This window comes from Lycium ferocissimum, chromosome 8 (assembly GCF_029784015.1).
Source record: "Lycium ferocissimum isolate CSIRO_LF1 chromosome 8, AGI_CSIRO_Lferr_CH_V1, whole genome shotgun sequence".
Taxonomy (NCBI): Eukaryota; Viridiplantae; Streptophyta; class Magnoliopsida; order Solanales; family Solanaceae; genus Lycium; species Lycium ferocissimum.
The window spans coordinates 923,002-941,375 of NC_081349.1; the positions used below are offsets into that span (position 1 = coordinate 923,002).

Genomic DNA, 18,374 nt, shown 5'->3' on the forward strand with positions numbered 1-18,374 from the left:
TCAACATACAACAACAATATGCACTTTCTTCCATCCCAATCAAGGAGTATAATCTCATCAACACGCCAACAATGTTAGATACCATTTTTGTATGCATAAATCAGTCCATCCACATGGCCACAACACGTTCAAAACAGCCCATAAACACAACAACTACAATACAACACTCTATGACCTTTTCTCCATAACTAGTTTCATTTTTAAGGCTTGCTAGACCTTCAAATAAACTCAACATAAAAGATGGGATAAATAAAATACCTTATACTTGTAAAAAACTCAGCCACATCAACCTTTTCCAACACCAAGCTTAAGTAGAAGCAAGAACAATCACTTTTCATGGACTAGTTTGGCGTAATCTTGTCAAATTCTTGATTTATCGGACTATAATGCTTGGGGGAGGTGTAGAGAATTTTCTAGGACCCTTTGGAATGTTATTATGCTGAAAAAAATGGGGTTGATGGGGTATTTATACCCCTCCTAGGTCGGTTTCACCGACCTTCTCACGTGGGGCCCGCGGAGCCATTTGGCAGCTTAGGGTCTTGCTCTTAAAATGGCGATAACGCTTGATTCCGACATCGTGTGAGGGCCCACGACCTATGGTTGGAAATCTCTTTCAATTACATACAACTTTTATTCTTGGTGTTTTTTCAAATTCCAAACTTATAATGCCGTTTTTGCCCCTCCAAGTCAACTCATCCGAAAACGTTTCCTTAAATCGTCCTTTTGGAGGGCTTATGTCCATATTTGGCTTATGGGTCCTTCTTAGGACTTTCTAAACTTTCTATGTACTACTTGAATCACTTATAATATATCCTTTACAAAATTCTGACATGTGGGCCCCACCTTAACTCATGGTTTCGAGGGCTATCATCGAGTGATCATGTTAACCGATTTACTCCATACACTCTCCAAATGTCATATATATGTTCTTATGCTCAGATAACATAATTTTCATCCATAATCCTTATGTAACTCTGCTCTCCCCTGAGCTCATACTAAGCCGTCCACAGTCTTGATAACGCGAAATTTTCCAAGGTGTAACAATAGACATGAAATTACACTTAATCTCCTAATTAAAGAAACTACCATATGCATCCATACATACTTACATATATACATATATATATGGCCAAACTCATAATGATTTTGTGGTCATCAAACCTTTCACTTGAGCATCTAAAGTGACTCTTGTTCCATTTAGACACTTCAGGTGGGTCATTCCTATTCCACTTAGACACTTTTTGCATTGTTATCGGAGCAAAACCAACACCAAAGGGGGCGCCACCTCATTGCACATCCAACTTACCCCAAAGCCCTAATTTTTAATGGTCAAAACTCCGAGAATTTACAAATTAGTGAATTTACAATTAAAATGAGTTGGCAAAATTTAATTGAGTTGGCACAATTTAAATGAGCTGGCACAATTTAATTGGCCACTTAATTCACGTAGGAGACGAATGATGTTGGTTTTGCTCCGATAACGGTGCAAAAAGTGTCTAAGTGGAGTAGGAATGGCCACTGAAGTGTCTAAATGGAACAAGGTCACTTTAGGTGCTCAAGTGAAAAGTGGACGACCCACAGGTGTTTGTCGATGGGTTTGGCCTATATATATATATATATATATATATATATATATATATATATATATATATATATATATATATATATATATATATATATATATATATATATATATATTATATTTATATATATATATATAATATATACATACATATATATATATATATATATACATATAGTATGAGTATCTATATAATGATATTATATTTCCTTATATATATTTGTTACTTATATATATATATATATCAACTACATATAGTATGAGTATCTATATAATGATATTATATTTCCTTATATATATTTGTTACTTACTCCTAAAGAATGGAAAAAGTTAGGCAAACTTTATAAATGTTCTGATTTGATGGTATATATATAGTATGAGTATCTATATAATGATATTATATTTCCTTATATATATTTGTTACTTACTCCTAAAGAATGGAAAAAGTTAGGCAAACTTTATAAATGTTCTGATTTGATGTAAAAACATAATACTGATCAGAGAATAAGGAATGATGTTGGTGCCATCGAAACACCAAAAGTGAACACGGTAATTTAAGGTCACTCTGATCCAGAAATAAACCTACTCAAAATTTCTTTACTATACAAATACTGTAAACACAATGCAATCCTCTATAAAACAGATTTCACAATCACAAAGATAATTAAATGACCAAAAGAGAAAAGGAAAAGTACTCATATTATTGCTTTAATCTGTCGTTTCTTTTTCTCCTTCACCCAAAATTCTCAAACACTGAAAATGGCACCAAGGAGCACTATAGTTAGATATGATACTAACAGGTTTGTCTCCTATGAAGCTGATGCCTGGGAGAAAACGACCCTAGTCTGTCCCGTAATTGAAGAAAGAGGACTTGTACTCACTGAATGGGACGGTGGAGAAATTCGACACGGTCTTGAAATGATTGAAAGAATGAACTGGGTAGAGTTCACTCAAAATCTAGGACATGTTGTCTCATTCCTTGTTCGCGAATTTTACACGAACATGAATTTTGAAAGAAATACTTTCACAGTTCGGGGACATACTATCTACTTCGGTCCTGTATTTCTTAACAGGTTGTATGGATTGCCAAGCCCAAATGATGCTGATTTCTAAGAACTTTTGAACCATCCGGACATGGATAAAATATGTCGATACCAAGAACTATGTCCCTTTGATGTGGAATGGCACGCGAATCCGAACGGCAGAAGAATTTGGTTTCAGCAAAGAAATCTAAGTGTGGTTACAAAGGTATGTGTTAGTTTGTGAACTTGAGTTTGGATTAACCAAACTTAAATGTAGACCAAACGAGATCAATGAGTCACTGAAGAAGAAGAAGAGAGAAAATGTGCAGTTTCATTCTATTGATCTAAGAAAAAATAATAATGTTACAAGTACAAGCTTATATAGTTTCCTATCTATGATGTACAGCTGTATCCAGCTAACACTAACTACAATTAGTTACGCTCTAACCTTCTAACCAACTAACCAACTCCAATAATCCCCCTCAAGGTGGAGGGTGCAAAAGATTGAGCACTCCCATCTTGTGTAACAAAAAATCATGTTGACTTTTTTCAAGCCCCTTTGTAAGTATATCTGCTTGTTGCTCTTTGGTCCCAATATAGTGTGTCTTCACCTTCCCCTCCTTAGTCTTATCTCTAACAAAGTGACAATTATTTCTATGTGTTTGGTACGTTCATGGAAGATGGGGTTTGCTGCAATTTGTAGAGCTGCTTTGCTATCATAGTAGACATCAACAGGCTGTTTTATTTCTACTCCTAATTCTGTAAACAATCCAAGTAACCATACTATTTTAGAGATTGTTGCTGCTAGACTCCTGTACTCTACTTCAGCAGAGCTTTTTGAAACAATGTGTTGCTTTTTTCATTTCCATGATATCAAGGACTTCCCCAACTAGACCAAAACAATTGTCACTGATCTTCTGGTATTTGGGAAAGTAGCACAATCTGCATCACAAAAGCAAGACAAGGAATTTGCTTCATCAATGCTCAACATGATCCCTAACCCTGGCCCTTGCTTCACATATCTAACAACTCTCAAGCAGCCTCCCAGTGTTATCTCTTAGGTGCATGCATGAACTGGCTGAGAGTCTGTACTGCAAAACTTATATCAGGTCCGGTGATTGTCAAGTACACCAATCTACCAATTAACCTTTGATAACTTGTAACATTTTGCAAAGGCTCATCATCTATAATTCCTGTGCATTCATCATATTCTATTGAAGTGAACTTTTAATTCATATCAATAGGTGTACTCACTGGCTTAGCTCCTCCAAGTCCCAATTCTGAAATCATTTGAAGAGCATACTTCCTTTGGTTTAAGAGAATTCCTCTGCTAGACCTCAAATCTCTATTCCAAGGAAGAACTTCAGCTCTTCTAGGTCCTTAACCTTGAATTTCTGATGTAACACCTGTTTAGTTTCTTGAACCAGACCTTGATCAGTTCTTGTGATCAAGAGATCATCCACATAAACTAGCACTATTACAATGTCACTTCCTCTCTTCTTAGTGAACATTGAATAGCCTTATAAACTCTATGAGTACCCAGCATCCATCAGTGCTTCTGATAGCTTTATATTATATTGCCTTGATGCATGTTTAAGGCCATACAAGGACTTGTGTAACTTGCAAAATTTTGTCTCCCCCTATTTCCTAAAACCCTGAGGAAGTTCCATATATACTAATCACCTTGCAAAAACTCATTGTACACATCCATTTGAAATAAATTCCACCCCCTTGAGGCTGCTAAAGCAATGACAGATATGACTGTAACTATCTTGGTCACTGGGGAAAATGTTTCATGGTAATCAAGTCCTTCCTTTTGACTATATCCCTTTGCCGCTAATCTTGCTTTGTATCTTTCAATTTCTCCATTTGTTTGGTATTTTATCTTGTAAACCCATTTTGATCCAACAACATTCTATCCCTTGGGAAGATCAACTATTTCCCAAGTGTTCTTTGTCCTCTAATGCCTTAATTTCCTGTCTCATTGCTTCTATCCATTTATCATCCTTTGAAGCTTCCTAAAAATTGTGTGGTTCAACTACTGCTAAGAAATTTGCCAAAACATCTCTGTACTTGGCTGACAGCTTGTGGTATGATATGTAATTGGACATAGGATATGTTATTTCCTTTCCTCGTCCGGTGGTAATAAAATCTTCATGCCATAATGGTGCTTTAGTGATTCTTCCTGATCTTCTATTCTCATTATTATTGGCTTCATGATTGTCAGCCTCTACTCCCTCATTGTGAGCATTAATGTTGACATTATCACCTGTATTTGTACTGCTAGCATCTGTATTTTCACTGCTAGGAATTCCAGCATCAGTTGTACTTATATCAGCTTCAATAGCTTAATCAGTTGCATTCATATCAGCTTCAATAGCTTGATCAACAACATTAACAACATCACCTGCATTCAGGACATCTAGAGAAGAAACATAGTAGCAATATCAACATGAGTTGGTTCAGCATGAGTTGGTTCCTGAATAACTGCATCATCATTTACTGGTGAGTGAATTACATGATCCATAGGCAAACTCCCCCTATCATGTAACACACTAGGCATGACAAGAGAAGAACCATGAGATAAAGTTTGAGCAAAAGGAAAAATGTGCTCTTTGAAAGAGACATCCCTGCTAACAAAAATTTGTCTGCTTATGCAATCAAGGAGTTTGTATCCTTTTTTAGTAGATGAATATCCCAAAAGAACAACAGTTCTAGCCTGTCACACCCCAACTTTCGATACGGCATGATGGGCACCCGACCCTTACTTAGGGCCGAGCGAACCCGCTGATTCTCGTGACACTCATAATCATACTGGGCCCTTAAATCATGAAATGAGTGCATAATGTAAGCTTCTAAAAAAAAACATGCTTTTCGTCTTTCTCAAATCAAGGAAAATTTGTAAACATATGAAAATTGTAACATAATGCATAATGACACATCGTCTTACAGAGCCGCTTACAAGACTGACATGTTCTATACGTGACTCTGTCTGCAAAGTCTCTAACATAACTCAAGATACCATAACATAGATACTCTGACTCGGCAGCCTCCGGAAGAAATGGAGCTCTTGATCCAATTTGGAACATCTTACCAATATCCTACACTCAAATCAGTATACACACTGCGTGGCATGAAACGCGGCCCCCCCCCCAAAGGGGTCGGCACGGAATATGCGAGCATGTAAAGCATGGAATACGGTAAACGGGATCATACTAAGGAGTGTAGAAAACTAGTACAATAACGAGAAAACCATAAGGCTTGCCTTTGAAGCATAAATCATGCATATCGATATCATATCCAATTCATTATGGGACTTAGAAATATAAGTGAATAATCATCTTGTACATATGCATATATAACGTGTCCCGGCCCTCTAGTGAGGGACTCGGTAAATAAGATCATCATATCGTCAGGTCATCATATCATCATGTCATCCCATATATATACCGTACCCGGCCCTCTAGTGAGGGACTCGGTGAATAGAATCATCATATCATCATGTCATCATATATATATATACCGTACCCGGCCCTCTAGTGAGGGACTTGGTGAATAACGTGTCCCGGCCCTCTAGCGAGGGACTCGATGGAGGAGATCCTGTCTCCATCATGTGTACATCATACTCGGCTCATCCTGTGGGCTGGCGCCATCATCACATCATCATATATATATACCATACCCGGCCCTCTAGTGAGGGACTTGGTGAACAATGCAGTGAAACTGTGCACGAATACATACCCGGCCCGGGACTCGGTGAAATATGTAACAACAGCTCGCACGAGCAGAGTAGTGAGAAACCATATGCACATAAATCATCTTTTAAGACTCGATAGATAAGTGGACAAATCAACGCTCGAGTATCCGAATAATAGTCACACTCAGGACTCTTGAAATATCATTACGAAATATGTCACATAACGTCTCGGGGATCATAAACATGTATCAGGCCAATCGAGCCGCCTTTATGAAAGTTACGGGCATTATTCACTATAAATTCTCTCGAACATATCATAGCTTGTCCAGAGACCATATATGAAAGTTAGGGACATTTTCATCATAGGTCCTTTTAGGAATAGGATATCTTTATGCATCATTTACTATCCAAACGTTCAAAAGACTCAAGGGCAATTGCTCGACTATATTAAGAATGCGTATATCAAGTGAATAAGAATCGTAGCCATGCTCGGATCGTAAGAATAGAGTTACCCCAAGGCTCGTATCGTATCACACTTACATCTAAGACATGCCAAAAGAAAAAAAAGATAAGCTTTACATACCTGTTCCGCCTTCTATTAGCTACGCTTATTTGCCCGAGCGTGCAAGTCTACATTTAAGAGGATTTACATTAAAATTAGCCTCTTCATCGCACACTTGTACCAAGTTTCAAATCAAACTATTCTATATTCGAAAATCGGGCGACATCTCTCCGTTTATATGCCTAGCCCGAATTCTCAATTCAACAACCAACAACAATTCCAACAATACCAACATTAACCATAATATTTCCAACTTCAAAATACTTCATAAACATTCCCTATGGTGTTTGTCCCATATTTCCATCACAGAACCATTTTATAACGATTTTACAGCTCCTTCTAAAGTAAATAAACCAATATTAACACAAATAGAAAGAGATTCATACCTTTCACTCGATAATAATGCTATATATTTACTCCTCCACCTTGAACCTAAGCCACAAAGCCTCGATACGCGAGTTTTGAAGTCGCAACTATCGTTGTACAGATAGGAATTTGGGAATTATACAGTTTTTGGGCTACAAGTTGGTGGTGGAAGGTTACAAGAATTTTGGAATATTTGGAGTGTTTTTTTGGCTGATTCTTGGCTGAAAATGAGGGGTTAAGCCCCTTTATATATTTGCTCCGAAGTCAACGCAGCAAACTTCTTTGTAGCGATCCTTTGTTCATCAGCGAAAATTATTTCGAGACCTAAAACTTTTATACACCGATCTCTTTATTTGCATACTGGATATGTCCAAAACTCCATACGATCTGTATAACTTATTCAACATCCCAAACTTAGCAAAACTTATTTTATTTTATTTCCGATTCGTTTAACCTCCAACCTTTGCCGGCACTTGCTTATCAACATTGAACATAACATAAAAACTTATAACTTCAAACATAATCCTGTCCTTTGAGCTTATGTGACTAACCTACGATGCAACTCGGCGCACGAAAATACGGGATGTAACATCCTTCCCTTTTTGAACATTCGTCCTCGAATGTTAAAATAAACGAGCTAAACTCGTCATACTCACTATCAACTCTTCCATTCTTTTGAACTCGTCGCATCTCCATCCCTTCCGTTCCCTTCTATAGCGACTGGGTTGATCATTGCGGTATTTTATTTTCCAGTTGGTATAACATCGAAATTTCCTTTCACCCTACGCTTTACTCGATTCTCTCTTTTCTTTTTCTTTTAATAAAGGTCCTTATGCTAAGCCTGGCTATCGGTAATTCGTATACTTACACTGGAATATCTTGAATTCCTCCTTGATGATCTTCTTCCTTTAATGCTATCATAATCGATGCACCATTGCATCTATTTCTACGACCTAATCATTCAATTGTCAGTCATGTTGTTTTATAGTCTCCTTCTTGGGTGATCATACCATAGTAAGCATCGTAGTTATTCCGATATCTTGTCAACCCTTGTCCTTTTCTTTGGAATATTGTTCAATTTCTTTGCTTCCTCACGAATTATTTTCAGTCCAATCTCAAAAGATACCCTTGATCACTCTATTCCTTTCTTGACTAGCCCTTAGATCTTATTGAACATACAAAAATTCTCACTTTAAACTACATCATTTTTCATATCACGAGTGCATTTAGAATCTTTGCACTCTATTCACTTCTCCCTCATATGAGTCTTACCTTACGATACCTTGAAGACAAATCCACACTTCGATCCTCAATCCTTACTTTCAATCTCAAGCCTAATACGTTCCTTTCATGATTCACTTAATGTCCATATTTGAAATGTATAACGATAACACTATACCATTTCCGTATAACTCTCACTTTTTGTTTTAAGGTCTATACTTGTCACATCTTAGGATTCATCATTTTAATCTCTACACTTATATTTTCCTTACTCGCTTCCCCCCTTTAGGGGTCTCGCTGTACTATTCTCAAATCCATTACCTCCTTCCCGACCTTAAATTCACGTATCCCTTTCCTCAATTCCCTTATTATCTTGCATCCATATTCATGCCATTTCCTGCAATTTATAGTAGCGATGCAATTCATGTGTGAAGTCTTAACATACTCATCTTACGATTACTTAAACCGTAATTCGGACATAACACCCCAAACAAGGATGTGCTTTGCTTAGCTCAATTAATTATGAGTCTATGCCTACATCGGCTCCAATTAATAGCTCTTTCCTATGGGGATACTCAAATAATAGTATGTCTAACCGTACGGCCATCCATCCGTGTAGTGTCACTTATCTATTCTTGATAGTCGGTATTCATTTGGTAGCGTCATCTTCCCTTTTCTTCCGTCTCAAGTTATTTCTCTCTCATGTCGACTTATAACAGCTTGTAAATGCATTTCCCTTAAACCGCCATCGTTGTCTTATCAAGGATCTAAGTCTCGTGCGCAACTAATGCCCTTGTATCTCATACTCTTTTTATTCTTGTGTTGTACTCGGCATTGATTTCGAAACCAATCATAATCATATCTTTACTTGTCATTGGTGATAGCCTTACTTTATCGCTTCATCATCATGTGGTGAACTCATAACTTATAGCCACATTTTTCTTTCCAGCTTATTCCTTTATGCTTTACTTGTTCTGTCTTAGTATAGGGGTATCCGTAGACGCGTCTTCCTTTCTCATAATACGACTACTTCTTAAGCTTGTGTACTTCACGTGTTTCCTTTTCTTTCTATACCCTTACTTACTCCCGTTTTATAATTAATCCTTTATTCCTCTTGCAAGAACCCTATTCTTAAATCGATGTACCGCTTTGTCCTTCAAAATATATTACTTCTATACAATCCATTCTTGACTTCCGCACTTATTCTCTCATTCCCTCTCATCCTTATTATGCTGATCCTTTTCGTAACAATCATTCTATTTAGTCATTCATCTTTCCGTAGTCTTGGTCTTTTATGTTATATCCCGTATTTTGTACATTGGGACAATCCGAGTTAACCATGATAAGTTAGGGACAGGACTATTCCGGGATACGAAGTAGAGACTTTTAACCACGATTTTATTTTAAGGCATAAGTTGTTTATGATTTTATTGGCATGGAATATTAAGGGAAATTTGGGGTCAAAGGTGAATATTTGAAAGTTGTTAATTCATGAATTAAAAGGGCCACTTGGCCGGCCATATGGGGTGTGGGCCATGGCCACATGGATGCTTAATATAGGAAATAAAAGATGACTAAGTAAGGGTATTCATCATCTTCAACACTTAGAAAATTCAAGAAACTTGGAGAAAAAAAAGTTGAAGGCATTCGGCCATAGCTTGCAAATTTGAAGTCCAAGAATCTTGATCAAAAAAATATTTCTTTCTAGCAAACCCACTAATTGAATGGTCCTTGTTAACGTGGAGTTGTTGTTGGAGTCAACAAGCCATTTGTTTTCATCGTTTGCAACCCTAGCTAGGTTGTGAAGTTAAGAAGAAAAGGTAAGGTTTAACCTTCTTTTACATATGTTATGAATGATTTGTGTATGTTGTAGTATGTAAAAATGGATGAAACTCATGAAATATTGCATGTTGAAGTTGAGCCGTGTGCATGGCTTGTAGCCGTGTAGGTGTGTGTTGTGTGGGAATGATGAATTAATTCTATTTAGCATGTTTGGTTGTTGTAGTGTGTTGAAATGGATGAGAATCATGAAGTTGGCATGTTGAGGTGGTGGTAGAATATGGCCTCCACTTGTATGCAAGGGATGAATTAATTTTGTTTAGTGTTTTGGTTGTTGTTGTTATGGATTCCATGTTGATAATGAGAGTTTAATGAGTCAAGTTGAAGTTATAATTGTTGTGGGCTGATTTGGGAAATTAATGTGATTGTAGTGTAGTTTTTATATTTATGAGAATGACATTGTTAAAGTATGGATTGTTGGTGTAATTCATGAATTTGGGAGAGAGGAATGTGTTGTTGTGTTGTTCTCGGGTTTGGGGTGGTTTCGGGTGAAGTGGTTCATTGGTTGGGTTGTTTGAAATATTGTGGGAATTGTTTAAAGTGTTCTTGAGTATTGTTTGAATGGTTTCGGATTAGTAATTGAACGTGTGAGCATTGGTGTTAGTTTGATTATATGTAATTGAATTGAACATAATTGGAATGTTGTCGGAATATGTGGAGAAGAGGTTAAGCGTTAGAATGCATTTTGAATTGATTATTGATGTTGTAAACGTGGTTGTTGGTATTGTTGTTGATGATTTGGCCGAGTTGAATTCTCGGGGTGTTGAATTTATAGAAATCTTGCCCCAAATTTACGTAGAATTAAGTGCCAGTTTGGAATTGAATTCCTAAATGCCTATAGCTAATGTTTGATATCGATGATGTTGTTGTAGATCTTGGGGAGTCCGAGACATAAGTTTGGATTAGCCTTGCGAGCGGACGAGGTATGTAAAGCCTAACCTTTATTTCTTTTGGCATGTCTTAGTTGTAAGTAGGCTGTGCTACGAGCCTCGGGGTAACTCTATTCTTGCGATCTGAGCCTGTCTACGATTCTTATTCACTCTTTAACGTTGGCATTCGTAACGTATTAGAATAATGGTCCTTATGTCTTTGGTATAATTGAATTTCAAATGTTGCATAAAAAGTTTTAGTCCTAAAGGGTTCTACGTCGAAAAAGGGCCGTAACTTTCGTAGACAGAACCGGATCGCCTCGATATGCTCGTAGGAGATTCTGTAGCGTATAATGACTATGCCTTCCATGGGCGGGCTCGGATTGGGTTGATGCTCGTCCATGGGTCCTGCGACTTTCCTTTGTAAAGTTCTAACGGCTTTGTGACAGAACTTAATATAGCTATCACCCCGACCCCCGAGTATGGTTAGTCTACTTATCTGTTGAGTCTGTAATGATGATTTTATGCATATGGTTACTCACGACTCTGCTCGTGCATCCTGTTGTATCGTTCGCCGAGTCCCGGTAGGTTATTTCGTCGTGCGCACTATGTTATATTCCGGTGTTATCTTTGTGTTATGGTTCACCGAGTCCCTCGCTAGATGGTCGGGGACCCTATATATTCTGGTGTTATGCTGTGTTATGGCGTTATGATATTTTGTGGAGATATGTCGGGTTAGGGAGATATGAAATCTTCTGGTGTTATGCTGTGTTATGGCGCCAATGACGGGCGGGCGACCATATTCCCTGAGCCCTATGCAAGATTTGTGTTTTAAAAGTAAACGTTTTGGTATTTTGGATATTATACTTATTTTCTGTACTTCTGTTTCGCTTATGATTCTGTTTACTGTATTCCTTGCTTTGCATACTCAGTACATATTCCGTGCGACCCACTTTCTTCGAAATTTGCGTTTCATGCCGCGGTACGGACGCTCGTTTCGGTGATCCGCCCGGCCTAGGACACCTATTACTGCATTTGGAGTGCTCTCTTTGTTCGGAGACTATATTTTGGTATACACTCTTCCGTTGCATATGTATATATTTATTCGGTACGGCGGGGCCCTCCCGTCTTATGATTACGTTGTTATTCTTAGAGGCAGCGTAGACATACACGTGGGTTGTGCCTATTCGTGTGTGTGTGTGTTCGTATGTTTTATGTTTTGGGCGGTCCCATTCGCCGTGGCAGCCTTGTCGGCTTGCGTTTGTATATAGTTTGGGACGTTGCGCCATATGATAGTCTTGCGGGCTTCTGTGATATATATTTGTGTACGCGACGAGTTTGAGACGACGTACGATATTTGTATATGTATAAGTTATCTGTATGCGATTCTGGTTGATGAATGTGTTTGGGTGCCCAGCTCGGGCACTAGTCACGGCCTACGGGGTTGGGTCGTGACATTTTACATCCAACCAAAATATGATTCGTGATCTCAATTCTCCGCCACTACTTTGCTATGTCACCTTTCTCTGATTTCTTTTTTGAGTTGACTTCCTCTTCCCTCATGCTTGCTATCATTCCTGTCATTGCGAAACCTATGCTAAACTTTCCCTAACAAGGTCTTATAAGCTTTCTTATCCACTGCTTCATGGCTCACTTATTGGTTTCACACCTGCATTCACTCTCTATTCACATAGAACATGTCACCTCTTTAGTCGTTTCCTCGCTATACTTTACTTACTTTGTATTACAGTTCTTGCTACGTTCTCATTGTATCCCAATCATAATCATTTCTATAGAGTGCCACTTCTTGCTCTCATTCGTAAAACTGCTTATAAACCAGAATAAACCTCGTGGAGTAAGCACACTTAACCTGTAACTCTTTTACGATTGACCCTATTACACTTACCACATAAGTTGTCTTACCAAGTAATTCACATTCGTTATAAACCTTCGTATTCTATGCCCCCTTGTCTACGTAAATGCTTTCGTTACTTCATTTTACTAATAGACTCGTCGTATTTCACTTGTGCTTATCCATCCCAATCGATACTTCAGTATCACACTCTATTGGAGTTGAACTTTCTCTTTTTAAATCATATTTTTGTACTACCAATCTTCCCAATTTTCTCTGGTATTTCTCTTTATCATAAATACACTTCCGTGTAATCATCCTTAGCTTCCTCTTTCCTTCCACTTCTGGTTATCTTTTAATGCTTCCTTTCCTTTTGCACTCTAGTTCTGTCCTTGGTCTTCTTTGGATCTCAACTTCGATATGTTCTATTTAGCTTAGCTTAACGATACTTTCATAGCTTGCCTTATGTCCTTTCACTCTTATCATTCCTTAACATTCTAACTTGAGTTGCCTTGCACTTCCCCTCAATTTATCTATAATATCATAGGCGTATGTCCTTTGCTTATCATACTACCTTTGGCCTAAACTCTTCACGTAGTCCCTTCATATTGTATCACCTTATTAACGCAACCCTACTATTCTCCTATGGAACTTGATAAGCCTTCCTTATTCGTTCTATAGCTCGCTTTCCGTTTCCCACTTGCCTTTATATTCTAGCTACATAGATCACATCATAGCTTTGGCCACCTTAAAGCTCGGCTTTACTTATTTTCATAACAATCCTTATTATATTCACATTATATCATCCGTAATCAATCCTATGGTATAACACTTCTTAACCTTATCCACGATTCTTACTATGGGTCGATGAAGTAAGCGTGTTTAAGCTTTTACTCTCCCCGATCAATCTTATCCTCAATTCAGCAATTAACTTCTTTCTTGAGGTCAACCGTACTCGTAGCTTACTCAAATCTTATCATTACTATTGGCACGACCTTTCAAGACATATTACAAACCTATGTCTCATTTTCTCTTTACTTCTAGGAAAATTTTGGCAGAGTTTCCTCTGTAATTGTAACTATCTCAAAACCTGCATACAGGAAATACCAACAATGCCTCACAGGGCCAACATATATATATATATATATCATATCATCTCACGGCCACACAGGGCTCCCAATATCAACAAAGACGAAAATGATGAACTTACCTCGTATGTTCTTGTTCACTGTTGCATACCGTTACACTTTCTGTTTACTTCCCCTTTCGAGTTTTCAACTTGTGTTTCAATCGTACTTCAATATCTTACACGACATATATCTTTCATACCTTTGCTTACCTGCGTGCTTTGTAACTTCCAATATCGCTAGTCACTTTCTTCTGTCGATGCCATTCTTCTGCTGAAATCAAAGGTTAGTAGAAAGAATCTCATTCCCTATGATTTGGCTCTATGACACGATCTCAGATGTGAAAGAAGAGTAACCACCCTAGATGCCCCGTAGCCTCCTGTTTATAAATGTGGCGCGCTTCACACCATAAACGGACTCTCCGGACAGGACTTTGCAAACAACCCTAGGACAGCGCTCGATGCAATTTGTCACACCGACTTTCGATAGGGCATGATGGGCACCCGACCCTTACTTAGGGCCAAGCGAACCCGCTGATTCTCGTGACACTCATAATCATACTGGGCCCTTAAATCATGAAATGAGTGCATAATGTAAGCTTCTAAAAAAAACATGCTTTTCGTCTTTCTCAAATCAAGGAAAATCTGTAAACATATGAAAATTGTAACATAATGCATAATGACACATTGGCTTACAGAGCCGTTTACAAGACTGACATGTTCTATACGTGACTCTGTCTGCAAAGTCTCTATATAACTCAAGATACCTTAACATAGATACTCTGACTCGGCAGCACTCCGGAAAGAAATGGAGCTCGCCAATCCAACTGGAACATCTTCTGCTAATACCCTCTACTCATCTGTATACACCCGCGTGGCATGAAATGCAGCCCCCGAAGAAAGAGGGTCAGTACGGAATATGTACTGAGCATGTAAAGCATGGAGTACGGTAAACAGGATCATACTGAAATAAGGAGTGTAGAAAACTAGTACAATAACCAGAAAGCCATAAGGCTTGCCTTTGAAGCATAAATCATGCATGTCAATATCATATCCAATTCATTATGGGACTTAGAAACATAAGTGAATAATCATCTTGTACATATGCATATATAACGTGTCCCGGCCCTCTAGTGAGGGACTCGGTAAATAAGATCATCATATCGTCATGTCATCATATCATCTTATATATATACCGCACCCGGCCCTCTAGTGAGGGACTCGGTGAATAGAATCATCATATCGTCATGTCATCATATATATATATATACCGTACCCGGCCCTCTAGTGAGGGACTCGGTGAATAACGTGTCCCGGCCCTCTGGCGAGAGACTCGGTGGAGGAGATCCTGTCTCCATCATGTGTACATCATACTAGGCCCGTCACATTGCTGGCTGGCGCCATCATCACGTCATCATATATATATACCGTACCCGGCCCTCTAGTGAGGGACTCGGTGAACAATGCAGTGAAACTGTGCACGAATACATACCCGGCCCGGGACTCGGTGAAAGATGTAACAACAGCTCGCACGAGCAGAGTAGTGAGAAACCATATGCACATAAATCATCTTTTAGGACTCGATAGATAAGTGGACAAATCAACGCTCGAGTATCCGAATAATAGTCAAACTCAGGACTCTTGAAATATCATTACGAAATATGTCACATAATGTCTCAGGGATCATAAACATGTATCAGGCCAATCCGAGCCCGCCTATGAAAGTTACGGGCATTATTCACTATAGAATTCTCTACGAAAATATCATAGCAATCCGAGACCATAAATGAAAGTTAGGGACATTTTCATCATAGGACCTTTTAGGAATAGGATTTCTTTATGCATCATTTACTATCCAAACGTACAAAAGACTCAAGGGAAATAGCTCGACTATATTAAGAATGCGTATATCAAGAAGTGAATAAGAATCGTAGGCATGCTCGGATCGTAAGAATAGAGTTACCCCAAGGCTCGTATCGTATCATACTTACATCTAAGACATGCCAAAAGAAAAAAAGGATAAGCTTTAGTTCCGCCTCCTATTAGCTACGCTTATTTGCCCGAGCGTGCAAGTCTACATTTAAGAGGATTTACATTAACATTAGCCTCTTCATCGCACACTTGTACCAAGTTTCAAATCAAACTATTCTATATTACGCCGAAAATAGGACATCTCCCCTTGTTTATATGCCTAGCCCGAATTCTCAATTCAACAACCAACAACAATTCCAACAATACCAACATTAACCATAATATTTTCAACTTCAAAATACTTCATAAACATTCCCTATGGTGTTTGTCCCATATTTCCATCACGAGAACCATTTTATAACGATTTTCTGACTCTTCTCCGTAAATAAACCAATATTAACACAAATAGAAAGAGATTCATACCTTTCCCTCGATAATAATGCTATATATTTACTCCTCCACCTTGAACTTAAGCCACAAAGCCTCAATACGCGGTTTGAAGTCGCAACTATACGTTGTCTGGACCGGAATTTGGGAATTATACCTGGTTTTGGGCTACAAGTTGGTGGTGGAAGGTTGGGGAATTTTCTGGAATATTTGGAGTGTTTTTTTTTGGGCTGATTCTTGGCTGAAAATGAGGGGTTAAGCCCCTTTATATAGCTGCTCCGAAGTCTTTGTGCTTGATCAGAAAGCACCGACTTACCTTAGTACGATCTTGTTCATCCGCGGAAATTATTTCGAGACCTAAAACTTTTATAGACCGATCTCTTTATTTGCATACCTGGATATGTCCAAAACTCCATACAGTCTGTATAACTTATTCAACATCCCAAACTTAGCAAAACTTATTTTATTTTATTTCCGATTCGTTTAACCTCCAACCTTCGCGGCACTTGCTTATCACTTGTTGAACATAACATAAACACTTATAACTTCAAACATAATCCTGTCCTTTGAGCTTATGTGACTAACCTACGATGCAACTTAACGCATGAAAATACGGGATGTAACATCTAGCACCAAATTTGTCAGTCTTGACAAGATTGGTGGCATAACACAGGAAACCAAAAACCTTCAAATGACTAAAAGAAGGAGCTTTATGATACAACATCTCATAAGGTGCTTGCCTTTCAAAACATAAGTTGGTAATCTGTTGATTAAGTAGACAGCACCTTCAATACACTTACCCCCAATATCTATCAAGAATGCTAAAAGAAAATTCCAAGGCCCTAGCACCATCCAAAATGTGTCTATGCTTTCTCTCAAGAATGCCATTTTGTTGAGAAGTATAGACACAACTACTCTGATGAATAATACCATGAGAATCAAACAAAGCATGACAATTTTTATTGAAAGATTCAGTCCCATTATCTGATCTAACAATCTTCAGAACAACATTGAACTGTGTTGTTAGTTGATACAAAAAGGTTCTAAGTACAGTGACAACATCACTCATCATTTGCAACAAGTAAATCTGGAATTGCCATCCACAATGGTAAGAAAAAAATGTTTCCTATCATAAGTAGGGGTTTTGTAGGGACCCCAAACATCAAGATGAATCATCTCAAATGGTCTATCAGATCTATAACACTGGTTGGAAATAGTAACCTGTATCACACCCCAATCTTACTAGGGTGTGATGGGCACCCGACCCCATATTCGGAGCCGAGCGAACATGAGACTCTTATTACTCACATATTCTCTTTGGATTCTTAAATCAAATGAAAGTAAAATACATAGTAAAATTTTCAAAATCTTTTTGTCATTTCTCAAATTAACCACAGTCTGTAAGCGTAAGGACTCTATAACATAATGTATACTAAAAATAAAATATATCGGCTAGTGGGGCCGTTTTCAGCCTCGACACTCTAGACCCACGACTGCACTCTGTCTGTGCAAAGTCTCTAACTTCGAACAAACTGCACAACACACATACTCGACTCGACGGGACTCAGAACAAATGGAGTCTACTAACTCCCATTGGAACGTCTTGCATGTGTAATGGCTTCTACTCATCGGTGTACTGCGCGGCATGAAACGCGGCGCCCGCAAAAGGGGCGTCGTGCGAGCAATGTGCGAGTATGTAAGGCATGAACAAATAACGTAGTAAGGAGTATACATATGAATAATATCCATATAAAAACATAGAACATATCATGAGGAAGAAGAGTAACATGTACGTGAATGCCGCCTAGAGCGGTATGCCATGCATGCTTATTCTTTCCTTTGAAAACATTTCTTTTCGTATACGTGAAAATAGAACATGT

General features: G+C 38.3%; 1 protein-coding gene across 1 annotated transcript; it reads right to left on the bottom strand.

Annotated features, from left to right (window-relative positions):
• Window positions 1-4,622: 4,622 nt before the first annotated feature.
• On the bottom strand, window positions 4,623-17,563 carry LOC132067093 (uncharacterized). The gene is made up of 3 exons (XM_059460224.1): window positions 17,295-17,563; window positions 5,040-5,234; window positions 4,623-4,932 (listed from the first exon to the last, which is right to left on the bottom strand). Exons 1-3 carry the CDS (start codon window positions 17,561-17,563, stop codon window positions 4,623-4,625), a joined length of 774 nt encoding a protein of 257 aa, XP_059316207.1.
• Window positions 17,564-18,374: the final 811 nt, after the last annotated feature.